Genomic DNA, 17,315 nt, shown 5'->3' on the forward strand with positions numbered 1-17,315 from the left:
CCTACCAGCTAAAACTCCCAACTTCAAACCCGAATGCCTCAGGCTGCGCATTCCCTGCGATGAGCCTTTATTTTTAAAGTCACAGATTGCATAACTCCTATGCAGCATTTTAATTTCCCTTTAATCCTTTCCAACAGCTTGGCAGGCAATTCTCCTAGAGAATGCAGATAAATGCAAAAGCAAATTAAGAATCTATCTGCAGTTCAGATCTTCTCTCAGTGTATTGGTTATATGAATATTAATGCACTTAATGTCATCCATTATTCCCACTAGGTGGATTCACCGTCAAAAGATCTCCAAAGGTAAGTTTTCGCTAGAAAATAAAAATTGAATTTTCCCATCTTCCATTACCAAAAGATGCATTTAGTAAAACTATTTATAGAACCATCCGTAAATTCCCATCAGCATTTCAAATTCTCAAGGACAAAGGAAGACTTCACTGACTTACTTGTCTGTGGGCATCTCTGAGGTAAGTATCATAGCCTGTACCCTCCACGTGGTACGATGACTTAGCTTCATCAGGTACAAGACAGAGGAAACTAAACAGAAAAGAAAAGCACATCAATGAATACCTACAATCCACAGAGCACCAGATCAACACCTTCTCTCCATCTGTAACAGTGTGCACAGAACCCATCTGTCTGGACTATTAATCCTCAGATTATACCATAACGTTACGTGAGGAACAGAGAATACCAAATCTATCTGAGCATGTCTAGTCCAAGTACTGTTTGTAATATATACTTCAGAACCTTTGTATCTAGCACTAGAGGTATTTTCTGAGAATTAGGAGACCGAATGGAGATCAAGAGGAATATTCATAACTGGGTCAAGTATTTGCTAAAGGTCAGACTCCATCTTAGTACAGCATATGGAAAATTTACTGCAGAATAAATGAGCCAAAAGAGAATGAGAATTAGTTAATATTCTTCTTAACCTACTGCATAGGTAGTTTTAGTTATCATAGTTTGTTGTGGTAAAAACCAAACGTCTGAGAACATACAGGAATACTTGCATATAAATGTCCCAGTTACGCATACCATTGCCTTTGCCCAGGGATGTAGTGCAAATACTTTATGTCCTTATCACTTCAGCAATATCTGACCTAAAAAGCATCAGGAAATTCGGAATCTTATTAGAGAGGAACTGTCTTTAAAAAATAAATATAAAACCCTAAAATTTCTGGACAGCAAAATAAAACTCAGTCTTTGGACCCTGTTTTCAAATTTCAGCTTTCTCCACACCCCAAGAACTGCTGAAGGTTCCTGTAAGATTTATATGTAGAAATATGGAGTACATCTTATCTGAAAAAAAAAAAAAAAAAAAAAAAAAGCTGTGAACTTAAAGATTATAATGTAAAAATTTGGAAAAATTCTTTTCTAAAAAAAAAAAAAAAAAAAAAAAAAAAAAAATTTGCAAACCACTGCAAATCCTGAAAACATTTCTATGCACTGATGGAGGTTGCGTGAGGTGAATTTAGGCAAGTGTTCTTTGCATCTTTGCTTCAAACCATGTCCACCATAAACTATAAATAGCAGTACCGGGAGAAAGAGGGCAAGAAGCGACCGCGCCGCTCTGTGCTGGCTGTCCTCGGGCTGTCTGCTTCCCCCGGCTAACACCTTTGATTATTTCTGGGTAAGTAGATGGGTCAGCTCTGAAATACCAGTGCTGCGTTGCTACCATGTACTAAAAGAGCAAACAGCCCTTGTCCTAGTATCAGTTTCTAAGAGAATTACCAGCACTAAGTTGCTCAGAGCACAGCCTGTCCTCTCTACTGTGATACCCAAGTCACAGTAAGTCTGCCATGCACAAAGGCATGTTACAGGTGACAGAGGTGCCCCTTGATTTTCAGGGAGCAGAAGGTTATCTCTAGCAGGGCAATTATTTACTTTTATTTATGTGTTTGAGAAAATATAGGAAGTTTGAGGGGTTTTTTTCCCCTATAACATTTAGGGCAAGATTCCCCAGAGTTCTCCAGGAAGGTCAAGTCCTTTAACAGCAGTTTAAGTACAGCAAATATTTTTGAGGAAAGGAAGTTTTATAATCAGTGAGGTTTTCATCATGAATTCTGAGTATTCAACTAGACTATAAGCTGTAAAGTTCTTCTATTTTTCTCATTTCTGTTGAATTATTTTTACTTATTGTAAGCTCTAATCTTTCAGAAGTAGCTTTCTGATAAAATGACATATAATTTCCTTCTGTGGAGTCATTTTACCAGCTGGCACAGAGTAACATCCATTATGGAGTACAGTTAATTTGAACAATGTGTGCAGACACCCACACAGTCAGAGAGTTCTTCAAGTGTTTCAACTTACCTATTTACAATCTTATGAACTTCAGTCTTCCCGTCATTTTTTGGATGTTCTGGACTGACAGGTGGAGAAGCACTGAGCCACTCCTGAGTTGACAATGTGTTATCTGGAGACAGATCAGTAAATAACGGATCTTCCTCTAGGTCTCTGTGAGATTATATTAGACAGAAACATAATCATTCACAGAATGGTATGGAAGGCAGGAAAATTTCTGGGTCAAAAGGCATGCTTTCTATTTTAATTCTCTAAACAATGAGGAAAGCTTCCAGAATGCTATCATATGCATATCTTTTTACCTAATTAATATGCTGAAATACAAACTTGTCAAACTCCCAGCAAACTTTGAAGAAAAAGCATTAACCTCTTAATCTGAGCAACAGGCCAGACATTTCTGACTCGTACAATACCACTGCATTACATCACTCAACTCTTTACCCATATTCTTCACATGAGAAAGAGTTATACTCCAGGAAATCATTAGATTATTTTAGATGTCTCAGAAATACCTACATCAAGATGTTCAAAACAGCTGGGGTGTCTAGTGTCCACCAATAAAAAATGGAGTTACAAGAGTTATACAGGGTATTTAAAAGGATTTTATGTCAAGTGTCCCAGAAGAGTTCTCCATCAAAAATTATTCGAGAACATAAATGTAAGCAAGTGATTGACTTCAAGAATAATCTCACTGAAAACAATACAAATACGTATAGATTTGAGCTAGATGCATAAGTAAATTGATATATGAAGAGCTTTGAGTGCTTATTTTTCTGGAAAGAGGCTGTTGATAATTTTAGCTTTTCTGTTATTGTTCTAAAAACTTCCGTAAGTGGTTGATAGAGTAATGTCTGTATCTCTTTATGGATATGGATTAATATATGGAGCACTCGAAGTGCTATCTATGCTCACTTTTCTTTCAATTACCAAAAAAAATCCCTGTTTTGTTCTAAAAATAAAGATACAAGTCAGCTGTTGTGAAAACTTGCCGTAAAAAGACACTTACACTGCTCCTGCAATCTGTCCATTCTCTACCACATCTTTATCTTCTTGACAAAGAGGCTTGTATTCCATATAGTTTCTTTCTTCTAAATTTCTCAGAACCAAATTATAAAGAATGTGCTCATTGGGTTTTTGCAAAAGGTGCTCAAACATTCTTAAAGTCATTATGCTGATCTGCAACGTAAAAAGTAAAAATTCAATAAACTGTTGCACTGCTGACTTATGCTTGTTGCCATACATCTGGTTTGTACATCCTAGAACACCGCAATTATTTACATTATGGAAGAAAGCAAAAATCCTAAGAAAAATTAGGAAATTATTATGCTAAATGTGGTATAAACATGGATGAAGGGTTCACATACATTTGAAAATCAATAGACGAATGTATTTTTTCCCTGTAAAACAAAACCTGTTCTAACATCTGCCAAAGTAACAACACAAAGAACACCCAGAGAACTCACACCTTGGCTTTCCATATTACAATCAAACCCATGCTGGAAGATGGTTGTCACTGTGCAAGTGAGACACAGAACATGACTTAAATTAGTAATAAATACCCAGAATAAAACAAAGTAATACAGGGATATTGTGACTAGAACTATGGACTAAGATTGTTACATGGAGACATTATGTAGGCTTTTGAAAGGAGACTGACTTTAAGCAATACAGAGGCAGTTTTTAAGGACTCTTTAGAGCACTCAGCTTCGCAGAGATCAACTATTCTACACAGATAACCCATTCTGACATGGTGAGCAGGTAAACAGACTGAAAAAAATTAATATGAAGGCACAGATCTATATTTCAGGCAAGCTCAAGTTTTATTTGAGAAAGTAGAGTGGAGGCTGTTTCACGAAAACACAGAACAAGCAGCTCCTGAGGAGGGATTTTACTGAAGTAAATTATTTTAACAATGTTTGCTGCGTGTAGAGTGCTTACAGTTATCATACTATCTTTCAACTGGCATTGTGTATATTCTCTGACCAAACTTACTTTATAAAAAAAATAGTAAGTTTTTGACTGAAGTGATAGTGTGACAGAATTGACATAACATGGAAAAAAGTAGAGAAGCAATATATAACAAAGCAAGAGTTATAATGCAATTACAGGAATGGATTTTGCCCTCTTACGGATGAGCAAGCCTAACTAGGTATTGCCCGGGGGCAAGCAAATTTAGCAAAGAATCTTTATTCATGGGAATGGTATGCTAACTGGACAGAACAGCTTGACTTTCATTTTCTAAAGGGAATTTATAGGGCTGTCAGTCAGAATTCTATTCCTTGACCAAAAAAGTTAGCTGTCAGAAACAGGAAAGGACCTCAGGATGGCATTTTTACAGACTCTACGCAAGACAGAACTGGCCAGAAGACATTATTATACCATTATCACTTCTCACCTCATCAGAAATATGATCACAGTGTTCGATTAACCTGTGTCGCAATGGATGCCTGTTGATGTCTGTCAAAGTTTCTGGCTCCCTCTGTTCTCCAAGTATAAAATAAACTACTTCCTGCAGCAGGACATCTGAAGTCACCTGTCGAACAATGCGATGCAGTAGTGCAGTTGATGTGAGGATTCCAATCTCTGAACTGAACAAAAAAATTTCATGTCAGATGCGTAGTGAATCTCAGCTGAAAAAACCCCAGCTCAAATCAGATTCTGTTCTGCTGTGTCTTGCAGGATGCTACTCACGTTTGCATCAGCTGGGGTTCCATAACATCAATGAAAAATCGTTCCCGCACAGCTTTTGCCATAGCAACAGCAGCAGTCTGAAACAAAAGTACAAAATGGTACGTCTCAAACACAAAAGCTAACAAACAACTGGAACCACTTATTTGCTGCATGTATTTGTATCATCTGTAAACATTTCAAACCTTTTGTGCTTCTTTGATGAGCTGATCACAGTAGTCAAACCATGAAAGAAACGAAATCAACGCTCTTTTCCCTGGAAAAGCAGATGCATCTTCTTTGTGGCTATAGGAATCCAAACTAGAGAACACAGGGAAAAATACTTAGTCGACAAGTGATTGAAGAACCTTTGTCTTCATTTTTACTGAACTTAACAGGATAATTAATAATCTGCTTGCAATGATTTGAACATTAAAATAGCTTTTCTGCTGGTCTCTACTAATCTAGCAGGTTTTCAGTGGTACACTGAAGGACACACAGTATGTAGAGCAGAAAAACTCTGCTTGGTAAGTTTTTCTTGAGTCCAAAGGGAACGCTGATCACCTAGTCTGTGCTCCCCCAGGAAACACAGACGACAGAAACTGAAATCAATAATTCCTGTAGTCAGAGAACCATAAAATGAAGGCAATTGTTCTTCTCTACTCTCTAAGTGACCTCAATCAAGTCCACCAAAATCACAGTGTATATCTGACAAGATTGTATCTTTAAGAAAAAAACAGGTGCCTCAATTTAAAGGCTCTAAGGAATAACAAATTCACCATTTTCTGTGGCAAAGCAGTCCAATAACTATTTCATCCCACTACTCGAAGCTGTGCTTCTTTCCTTTATAACTTCAAACTCCAACCATGATAAATTTTGGTAGGTATTTTGCAAAAACTAATTCTAGTCTCAGTACCAATAGATCATGAGCAACTCACAATAATGAGAGCAGAGTGGGCAAGAGAAGTGTTTTCAGAACCTAACAAGCAGGCACTTAGGGTATCAGGCATGAATCCTTTCCTTCAGGCCGATCAGTTATACAGTAACTCTTTCCTCCTTTTTAACTGCAAAGTTTGCAACAACAGCCTGTTATCAACAAGACCCTTCCTGCCCCCTGCAGCAGCTTACAGTGCTCATGTGAACAGGGAAAAGTTTACGCTTCCTAAATCCTTGACATCTGAACAAGAAAATAATCTGTACTTGATACTACAGCTATGCCACCACAGTCTGCTAACGTAATTCAGTGGAAAAACTTGTCCCCTGAGGAATCTCTGTAAAACTGGCAGCCCAGCCTGGCCCCAGGTCAGGAATCACGTGTACTCTGGACACCTGAAGTTGTACCACTATGCTGCAGCTGGTATCTCTGCTCTGCTCTTGGGACTTTAGCATAGGGGTGTGAATATTTTACACATCTTATCTACCTAGAGAAAATCAGTTTCAGCGAAGCATGTAAAGTCACCTTAGGTATTAAATACAAAAATAAAATTCTTACCCCCAGTTAATTGCTTCCACTGTTTCAATGTCTAAGGGATCCAGTGACTGAGGCAGGGCTTTGTAGAGGGTGGCCAGCCTGTCTGTCAACAATTCACATAAACAAGTGCTTTGAGTCAGGCACTTGGCAGCTGCTGGTTCTGGCAAACTCACCAAAAGCATGAGGCCTTCACAGGCCTTCACTGCTATCCGGCCGTCCTGGCAGAAGGGCATGGAAGAATTAATCAGAAGGTGAACAAGGCTCACTTGTAATCAAGAAGCAAACATCTCCCAAATAAAACCTTCCCATTCCCCTCCAGTGAGTGGATGCATTTGGTTTTGTTGCCTTTTCAGTCATTAAAACTTAATTCTAGTGAATTTGGGTGATACAAAATACAGGGTCTCACCTGAATCCATGCCAAATGCTACAAATGCAACTGCAACCTCCAGGTTGACAGAACTAGTACCGCAGGTCAGCTTAAGACCAAGATATTAGAAGATGTAAACTATCGCTTAAAGTAACGAGTACATTTGATTTTCTGCTCTCAACACTGCGGTAGCAATTACAGGCTTACCCACTCCTCCTCTAAGTTTTCTGAAAGAATCTGAGCATGAATTTGAGGATGGAGCTGGGTAAGACATATAGCAGTTGTTTTTAAAAGAAATGAAACCTCTAGAGATAGCCCAGTGCCTTTACAAAACAAATGGCTTCAGTGAAGTCAGTACAATTGAAGGTAGTTTTTAAAATATTCTCTCGTGATATATTTAACCTAATGATTATCCTGTGTAGCTTGTCTGTGAAACATGCAGCATCCTACATAAATTGCTCAAAAAACACATTACCAACAACAAACAATTTTAATTTTCTAAAACAGTATTTTTACTTCAATCTGAATTGGCAAAGGAAATTGCCAGTTTACAAACGCTGCCTGCAAAACAAACCTCGTTTTACCTTTTGTAGCTAAAATACAGTGTGTACATACATGTATATTCATGCCCGATTCACACAGCATCTGAACTATTTCATTCAATCACATTAAACAGGACAAAGAAACCCACTCACGGGACTTTTAGTGAGGTTTAGTAGAGAATTCACTAAATTATAGTCTTGATTTGGACAGACAGTCAACGACTCCGGTGGTGACATGACATTTAGCTCATCCAGACTGAAAGAGAGATCATCCGCCTGTTGTGCAAGGTCATCTTCCCTCTCCATTTGCTCTGCTCCAGCAGCACTGGGCATTTCCTCAGGCTGAGCAGGCTGTCCTGTGTCTGTTGTCAAAGAGTCTTGGCCTTTTAGCATGTCTTCTGTGATTACACTTGCTGATCCTTTGGACGCCATTGCTTTTAATTTACTCTGCAAAGCATTTTTTGGAATTACACAGTGAAATTGCTGTTCATCCTGAAGCAGAAATTTACTAAAAGCAAATTTTTTACATCAGCATTTGAAGCAGTTCTCTACAAAGCTGGATACTGTAACCATGCAGAACATAATGGTTTGCGGGATTGTGGAGTTTTTAAACCTAGAACGTTTTTTAATCCGCTTAAATTTCTCTTAAATCCTGTACCATTTTGCTTCAGGGCTGAATATGCCATTTACTAAGAGATGACATCTTTTCCTCTCCACCACTGAAGGCATATTCACTTGATTTGCCCACTATTTGACAGAATTTTTTCATTTACCTTATTAGTGCACCTTTAGACCTTAGGACAGAGTATAGAACAACCCCTTCCAAGCCAAGTCCTTAAATCCATCTAATGTCTGAAACACTGTTTCCAGTTGGAGTCATACAATTAAACTCATTCTAAACTTCTTGAGATTTCATCTCCAACAGGAAAGGAAAAGACATGTCTTTTATGACAGCAGGGTACTCCCAAGTTGTTTCTCATGAAGAAAAAGTTGAGTTGACTGAATGGACAGAGGATGCGAGAAGTTAGGATTGAGCACTGGGTACTATAACAGATCACAGAGAACCTTCTTGAAAGCTGCAAGGCACCTCTACTTAGCCTGAAAGAAAGCAACCCATCTGTCTTTTCCATAAATCTGTCTCCAGCACATAAAAAGACATTTAAATTTGTGCTCTGTGATACTGTGAAAAAAACTGAGAGCAAGGCAAGAATTCAGTGTTCTTCTGGCATAAGCACAGGTGAGTAATACGTTATTAGAACCATAAATTAGACTTCAGTACAAGACATTTTTTCAAGTGAATACAGTAGTGAGATTATAAATCCAACTGGTTCCCCTTCTCTATGATAGCAACAAAATTATTATAAATACATCTCAAGTATTAATAATTTAAAAGAGTAGCCATTTGGGGTTGATGGAGTTTAGTACATACAAACCAGCAGGGACTAACTACATGGCAGTCTCAGGCAGCAAACTAGAGAAAGGCTGTGAATTCCTGATTGATTGCCGTGCATTCATTGTGGCGAATTTGCACGGAATGTTACACACTCTAAAACCAGCTCCCTGGAGAGGCAGCCCAGAGCTAGAAGCAGCACCCTGCAGGCTAAAAAACAAGCGTGATTTTTGACTACAGTAGAAAAATTAAACCTTCAACACGTATATTTTTTTTAACAGCGTGAAATGTGTAAGGCTCCAAAGCAACCAAAATGTGGCCATCTGAACCACGCCTGTCTATTCCTAAACCTTCTGAAGTCCTCCAGCATCCTCCCATGTATTTTACCAACACCTGGGAATATCTGAAGCACAACAACGAGCCATGCACAAAAAGCAGAGCTGAAGGCTGGACCTGCATTTCAGTCCTGGACTATACACCATTGCTGGCGCTACTCAGAGAGCAGGCAGGGTTACCAAAGAGAAAAGCTACTTTTTTCAAAAATCAGATAATATTTTGTATGATACATATTTTATCTTAACATTGGCCTATTACCTCATGTCTAGACCCTTCTGCCAATTGAAAGGCCACAGTTTGTTTAGCTAAGGCATTGAGAAGCAGACCTAACATATATAAACTCATAAATGTCCCTAGAAATTTGTCCATAGCTCATTCCTCTTACATCGGCAGGTGTCACAACACAGTCTGTACACTGAGTAACACAGAGGCAGAGATTTTGCATCTATTTAAGCTTCCTGTTGTCTAATCATGCAATTCTGCAGCTTAGCTGCTCACCTGCCTCTTGTAAAGGTGCAAAACAGGATCCTGAATGACCTAATAGAAAAGGTTACATAAAACACATATTCAAACGCTTTCTAGACAAAGCACTCCTCTAAGTGAATTCAGCATCAACGGAGAGCAGACAATAAAAAACTATATATTTTTTTTATTTTCGTAATATGTAACTATTAAAGTTTCAAAATCTGTGGTGGATGACAGCATGCCTAAGTTCAGAGAGATTTTAAAAGAATTCTGTAAAAAAAATTGAGTGATTTCACAGCGAATGAGAACCCCCACTTAATTCACAGTGAGAAATCCAAAGCTGGTAATCTGTAGTAACGAAAGTTGAAATGAATAGTGGTGAATAATGAAACTATCACTCATTTTATGAAGGTACAGCTTTTTAACAGACACCGTATTAGAACTTGTTTAAGGTCTTGAGCAGAAATTGAAAGACAGAGAATCACTTGTTCCTTTGCACAGAACAATCAGTTGCAAGGAGTATCTTGCCTGAGAAGGGATGAGATGAGATGGGGCAACTAAGGAATAAACAAATAAGCAAAAATATGAGGTAACAAGTTTAGTATAAAATAATAACTGAGATAGATGTAATAAATCAAACATTCCTATGTATGTTCTTCTCTACACAATAACAAGAAAAACTCAATTTAAAGAATAAATTTAAGCCAAAGTAAAATGAGCATGTGGATTTTAAAGGGTTAAGAGAGTAGAATACAGTTCTTTCAGTTCTTACTTCCACAACAAGAGTAACTTGCCCCAGAGATACAGTTACGCCACACAGCCTTATTGGTTAAGCAACAGGAGTGACAGATTTTACTAATATATAAGCAGCATTCTATCAACAAACTATTTGATATGGAATTATACAAAGGAAATCCTGGGCTTGTACATACTCAGTTTTTTCTTTCATAAAATACTGTGGAAACTGATCAGGAACAGTCAAAGAAGGAAGCAAAACTAACAGATACAAACAGGCTGCTTTGGAGAGATGCATCTGCATTTCCGTTTACAAGTGTTGGAGATTTGAGAGATAAACGCCACGCAAAATTCTGTCAATTTACCCTGTCATGCATTTGAAGGTCGGAAACTGCTAGCAAGTCACAACAGCACCTCTAAGAGGCATAGATGTGAATAACCAGAATATTCTCTTCTAGTAAAGGACAATTCTGTACCTCAAATACCTTATCTGGAAACAACCACCAGAAGTTGTGAAGTCATATGCCTTCAGCTACAGCATTTACTTGTGAAGGAAACAGGAGCTAAAGAAATGTTCTGCAGTTCGCCTAAACTCTACAGACAGCATTTTGTGAAATGAGAGATCTCGTTGAAATTCAGAATAATCTGCTTTTCCATGTCTGATTTTTAATATTGTGATCATGCTATTTTGGTAAAGAACACTAATGCCTGACAAAACACTGGTAGTTCTTATGATTGGGGCTCTCAGGTTTGATTTCAAGGGCATTATTTCAAAGGCACTCAGAGGGTTCTTTTCAAACTATACAGCTTACACAAACGATATTACAAGTAATCCTGGTTTGGACTTCTATCATATTCTGTATGTAATGTATCTAGTAGTTTGCTCCTGAGTGCTTCTAACATTTAAACACTAACTTTTCACTCCTTACACCATTTCTACTGCTGTACAACTACAGTGGATACGATGGCAATCAGGGTGGTATTTAGTTAAGGTAAAAATAAACCCAAGATGGATTCTTTACTACCAACTTCTCTGTGATATTTATATACTCAGTGGAAAATAACGTATCTTGGCAGTTCAGCAGCCTCTGCTGTCACAGATCTTGTTTGAGGAAACTTGTGAAACATTCCTGAAGGACACTGGATCTACATCCGTTCACCTATGTATCGCATGCTTAGCAGATACTGTGTCACCACAGGAAACATCAACGTGGGAGCAGGAGGCATTTCCAAATGGACTTTTATAAATGAATATGTTCCTTCTAATGGGAACAGAAACTCGGTCTAGAAATTCTTTCTCCTACCACTGATTTCATCAATGCCACATGTTAAGTTTGAAGAGGAAGTAAAGCTATTTGGCTTTCTTACAGATAGAAAATAATGTCATATTGTAGATAGTGAGTTGGCACTGCAGCTAGACCATATGTGTCACTAACAAACAAGGGCCCAATCCTGCAGAAAACTTAGCAACTTGCAGGGTTTCAACACCCTATGCCATCTGTCCCTTAGCCCTTGCTGGGCTGAAGGCAAAACAACATGAGAACACCAAGATCTCTCTCACACTGTGTTCTACGTCACAATTCATACCCCTGCTCTAAAGGCAGTTTCACTACTGCCTCAGGCAGGTATATTTGTGAGCCCTGACTGAAATTCTAGTAAAAACAATCTGATGTATAAGTCTTTGGAAGCAAAAAAAAAACCCCAAACTTCTAATATCACAGGAAAAAAAATCACTGAGTGAATGAAAACTAAGCTATGAAGCACAACATGATACTGCTAGTTCGTTATTAGATTTTGTCTGGAAAATTTTGATTTGATTTACTCACCTCAAGGAAGAAGTTGACCAGGTATGGATCCTGCTTCAGTTTTGCACAAACTATACAGAGAAACTGAATTTCTTCATTTTCTGTTGGTGTTGCCAGAACTTCACCACACAGCCTGATCAATTTCTGTCACATAAAGAAATAGACAATTAAGACAGGGAGTAAATTACAGCTTTCCCTAGGAATGAAGGAATGAGTTATTTTTTTATATATATACTACAATGATGTATCATTACTGACTTGAACATTTGGTCTAGATTTAGATCGGTATGAACAAGATTTCTTGATTACTTATGCTTGCATTACAGTGGCAGTTCAAGGCTCTAATCATCAATACGTTAAAACTGATACTGCACTTGAGCAATTTCTTTAACTCACCTGACAATGGAAGAATTAAAGATACCATTACCTACAACAGAATAAGAGAAACATGTAATGAAAACATATATTTTACTTAAAATTTGAACAGTACCTGCACTGGCCTGTGCACATTTATGTGGGGAAGAAGAGGTTGCCGTATTCTCCCAAGAAGTTTTGTATAAAAAGCCAAAACTTGCTGCTTCATTCCTGGAGGACACTAAAACAAAACCAGATGAACAATAACAAAAATGTAACAAATGTGGAGAGAAACATAGATGCAAATTTGGCAATCAAAATGGCTACATAAACAGCAATAATTTATCCAATAGTATTTTTAAAAATATCGTTACTTGTTAACACATTACTTTTATCAACAGAGATCAACAAAAATGTTGCATCTCATTACTGTTTTCTTTTTCAGATTATTTATATTTTCAGTTAATTGCTCTAGTGCAGACTTCTACCAGTCTTTCCAGGAAATATTCCCTATCAATACAGTGATAAGGAGAAATGAACTCTGAATTAATTGGCTACTGGTCAGCTATTACAATCCTATGCCATGACGTCCAGCAATTCAGTGAGTCAGTACATACAAATGTACGATGATAAACTATAAACATCTTAATGCCTACAAAAGGCTTTTTTAATTCCTGAGCAAGTAACCTCAGACAGATAAAGCACTTATAACTGCACAGATCTTCCAGGACAAGAGAAAGCTGTTGTTTTCTCTAAGATTCAGCAGAATATAAATCACGAATATCTGAGGAACATCCAGTCACTTGTTCTACTGTCCCTCGTGCACCATGTCACACGAAAGTACTTTCTGATTTCCATGAGATCTGTTGGCTCGTGGTCCTTTACACGCCTTTGCTTCTAGCTAAATCCCTCCTGACTCTAATGTGTTCTCCCATGTTAATAAATGCTGTTACCCCACAGGTTGATTTTAACCCACATCACTTCCCCTCCTCTGGTTCACTGCATAGATGAATGGACCATGGTTGGCAACAACCAGGAATGACAACTGCCAGACCTGGTTCTCCTTCCAAGGTAATTATCGATAGATTATTAATCTCCAGTTGTCACTGAGCTGTCATGCAGTCCATTGAAAAGAATGGCAAAATGTGAACCATTGGGGGGCATCTACAATAATGCAGTAAGTCTAAGTGATTGCTTGAAAGGATATTACTCTTTTTGCAACAGATCTTTGCAACGTCTTGCAAGCACTGAACTGTATGCTTACTTCAGATATATCAACTCACAGTGGTAAGTATAAAGACAGGCTGTACAAGAATTGCTTGCACAGGGGTATTTGCATGAGTGCAAAATAACTTCTTTCGCCTCTTAGAAACATACTACTAATTACTCGCTTCACATATGTCACCATTTCATCTTGGTTTCCTGACCAAGTTTATAGATTACTGAATGAGCTGTATTTCTGAGCAAGTATTTTCAATACATCAGGTATCTTAGCCTGATCATGGGACAGCTGGTAGGGTAACAGGAATTGTAGAGCTCTGGTCCTTCCAGAGCAAGGAACATCCCAGGCTGAGATAACTACTCCCCTGCATTGTCTCTCTGTGTGAAATCGAGTAGATTAAAACCTCATGACACCATGTAACAGACTGAGAATGAAACCATGGAGAGCTCTATCTATCCTTGGAGCAGAATACACCATGCATTCCTAACTGCATCCGCACCATGATACAAAAAGTTCTAGCACAAGGGCTGCCAAGTTAATTCACCCCATGATCCATCCAACCCCATACATTTGAGCTCGTAAGTCTGCCAAGAAAGATAGCAACAAGAATGCATCAAGACCATGAAGCCAATTTCACCTGTGCCACAAAGCAGACATGAAAAGGAACACACCGCCCTGCCAAGGGCTGCATTCATACCAAAGGCTCGGATGTGAAAGCTGTCTGGGGATCAGCTTAAATCAACGCTTTCTGGCATGGAAGTCTTTCTGAGCAATAACTCATCACATTCAGAAAAACTGAATAGAATTTGTATTTAATACATCACTTTTCACCCAAGAATCTCCCAACACTTAACAAAAGACACAGAGGGCTAATACTCTCTGTAGGAGCCAGAAAAATTCTAGACTGAACAAAAATGTTTCTCCTACTTCTAGCTTCACAGTCATGTTGTCAGAGTGGTGAGTAACAAATCTCAGGGTCCTGCCTTAGTCAGCATCTCACTGGTTGTCTCACTTTGATCGCCCTTGTAAAAGACTGTTATCTGTAATATCTTGGTAACAAACAAACAGCTGTTTGCTAGAGTTCAGTGTCCCACACCAGCACCTGCTGCAGAACTTCAGTCCCTGTTACAATTAGGAGCTCACACACAAGATAATCTGCTCTGCTGAGAAGTACATACATCAGCTTTTCCTAGCGTGTAGAGTGTCTCCAAAATCTTGTGATGTAGTAAATATTCCATACATGGTCCTGTTTCGCCTGATTCCCTCTCATTTTCTTCTTGAACTAGAATATCCAACATCTGTTCCAGGTGAGAAGGAATGTTGGTATCAGTCACAGGAGCTTTGTCATCTAAACAGAAGAGATGTTCAATTAAGAATGATTAAAATACTGTCCTCGCTGAAGTTCAGTTCTAAACTCAAGACTTTAAAATGTGAGCACTCATTTAAAGAATCATAGACGCATTTAATTTTTTAAATGTGATCTAAATGGAATTTTCAGAACCATATCTGGAATACGTAAACTGGAATATGCATTAGGCAGATATCTAACCTTGCAATGGGGAAAAGGTGAAATAATTACAGTCAAAAAGGAGAACTTTTACAGCCAGAAACCTACTTAGGAAAAGAAAGGTTCAATTTTCAATCTTCCAGTTAGTATCCACCCTGTCTGGCTAACTTTCTCTTTGACTCCTTTAATAGCATTCTGAGATCTATAAACAGCCTCTCACATCATCTTAATTTGCAGCTGATCAGTTCCCTTACCAACCAGATAATTAATGTTTTTTTTTCCTAATGATAACAATAAAGAAAACCCGAAGTCTATGCCATTTATTCTTCAAAAGTTTTTAGATTTGTCTTTTATACCTTGTGCATTAAGACAGAATTCTGTTGAACTTCGTGAAGGAAAGGGTAAGACTCTGATGTCACACTAAAGTCATGAAACTGCTGTGGATTTATGCCACCGGCAGTGGGAGCTGGCATTAACATGTTGCAGGGTACGCCCACACATGAAGATTTTCCTTTTTATTTATTTTTTTTTCAGCTAAATGACACTTGAACAACTACCCCACTAGGAAAATGGTTACTGCTTCTTACGCAACCATCTGAAAATAACTGTCATGTGCATGCAAATGGCAACAGGATCACAAAGGAGAACTGACATGTCAGAGTGACTTTGGTCTATCACAACCGCCAGTTAGCCTAGAGTGTTTTGCCCAAACTTCCTAGTTCTGCTCCCACTGCAGAGGACAAAAATACACCCACTGAGTGGAAACTTGTTTTTCACAAGACTTTTGAAAGTCCAGAAGAGAGGTCAGCTTTTATTCTGCACCACATAATCAGAGGTATCAGTTTTCCCCTACCACCCCGTCATTTCTACCTTAGGAAACATCACATAGCGTTCCAAAAGACGGGTATTTAGAACCAAGGGTTGAGTTTCAGCTTGTAAGTGTAAATATTGATATAAACAAGATCACCAGTCCTGGACGCAAACACGGATTCAACAGCTGCTGTAGCAGAATTGCAGAACTAATAAGCTTAAGGAAAACATGCTAACATTCACTTTTAAAACTTATAGTTTTAAAACCAAAAAATTAAAAATTTCGGCATGACGTAACTGTTGTAGGAAACTGGAGAAAAGTTTAAGAAGAGCAGAGTAAGGTCTGGATAAGTTTTAACAAAATGTGTTCTAAATCGTCTCACAAATTCATTTTTCAGAGCTATGTTATCAAACAGCCTTTCATGTAGGCAAGACACTGAAGAAAAAAATACCTAATTCTGAGTACACAGAATTCATACATGTCTGATAAAATCTACAGCCACAAAATTACTTTTGTTAAAATCTTGGAAAAAAAGAGAAAATCCCTGATGCAAAACAATAAAAAGATTTACAGCAGGGACTAGATTTCTGGAGTTGTCTGTTTAGATTACGCAGAATACGTGAAGACAAACTGGGTCAGACAGGAAAAAGTACAATTCTCTACATGGCACTCAGGAAACAAGCCCTTCCTTCAATCATTTTTCATGCCTGCGTTTTAAGGGAGAAATGGAGGTACACAATATTTTTAATTACTAATTAACAACCCTGAAATTGGGAGTGCTAGTTTTTACAACAAAGAGACAAAACCAGAGTGTCGTCTTCTTTTACCTGATGTCTCTATGTAGTAATGGGTAATCGCTTTCCAGTGGTAAACAAAATCTTCTTGCAATGGAAGGGATGGTGCAAGCTATGGGGGGAGAAAAAAACCAACACACAAAAACCAGTTAGGAATGAAATAAACATACTTCCTCAGAGGTTAAATTGAATTTTACCTTATACGTGGAAGTAAACTGCTGCAGACTAGTGCTACAATTCTTACACTGTGCTTTTTTACCTTTAACAAGGACTACATACATTATTCACGGCATGAGCCCCATGTCATGCTGCCTAGCTTGTGAATTCAGTCATAATCTCTGTGATGTCTCTATGACCAGACAATCTATTTGAAGCAACAAAAACAACTGCTCACACAGCAAAACAACACTAGAAATGTAGGTTTGAATTGTTTAGATCTCAGAATTTTGTCCTGTAGGAAAAAACAAGTTCTTTTACATCTGCTCTTGACGCCATCTTCTCCTTCTGTATGCTCTGTTCTCGCTCTCCCTCTGCTCCTTAAAA

At 38.2% G+C, this 17,315-nt stretch overlaps 1 protein-coding gene across 1 annotated transcript in view; it reads right to left on the reverse strand.

Annotated features, from left to right (window-relative positions):
- FAM160B1 (family with sequence similarity 160, member B1) overlaps positions 1–16,884 on the reverse strand; it is a gene marked incomplete at its 5' end in the record, with an annotated part of 24,339 nt that extends 7,455 nt beyond the window's left edge. Inside the window, 12 exons of the mRNA XM_010141119.1 lie at positions 449–539; positions 2,316–2,459; positions 3,313–3,482; positions 4,702–4,894; positions 4,998–5,074; positions 5,180–5,294; positions 6,466–6,662; positions 7,507–7,800; positions 12,106–12,228; positions 12,575–12,679; positions 14,839–15,008; positions 16,806–16,884. Of these exons, the coding sequence (XP_010139421.1) occupies positions 449–539; positions 2,316–2,459; positions 3,313–3,482; positions 4,702–4,894; positions 4,998–5,074; positions 5,180–5,294; positions 6,466–6,662; positions 7,507–7,800; positions 12,106–12,228; positions 12,575–12,679; positions 14,839–15,008; positions 16,806–16,884 (1,758 nt within the window). The remainder of the gene's footprint in view (positions 1–448; positions 540–2,315; positions 2,460–3,312; positions 3,483–4,701; positions 4,895–4,997; positions 5,075–5,179; positions 5,295–6,465; positions 6,663–7,506; positions 7,801–12,105; positions 12,229–12,574; positions 12,680–14,838; positions 15,009–16,805) is intronic.
- Positions 16,885–17,315: the final 431 nt, after the last annotated feature.

The sequence above is a fragment of the Buceros rhinoceros genome, unplaced genomic scaffold (genome assembly GCF_000710305.1).
Source record: "Buceros rhinoceros silvestris isolate BGI_N320 unplaced genomic scaffold, ASM71030v1 scaffold18098, whole genome shotgun sequence".
Lineage (NCBI taxonomy): Eukaryota > Metazoa > Chordata > Aves > Bucerotiformes > Bucerotidae > Buceros > Buceros rhinoceros.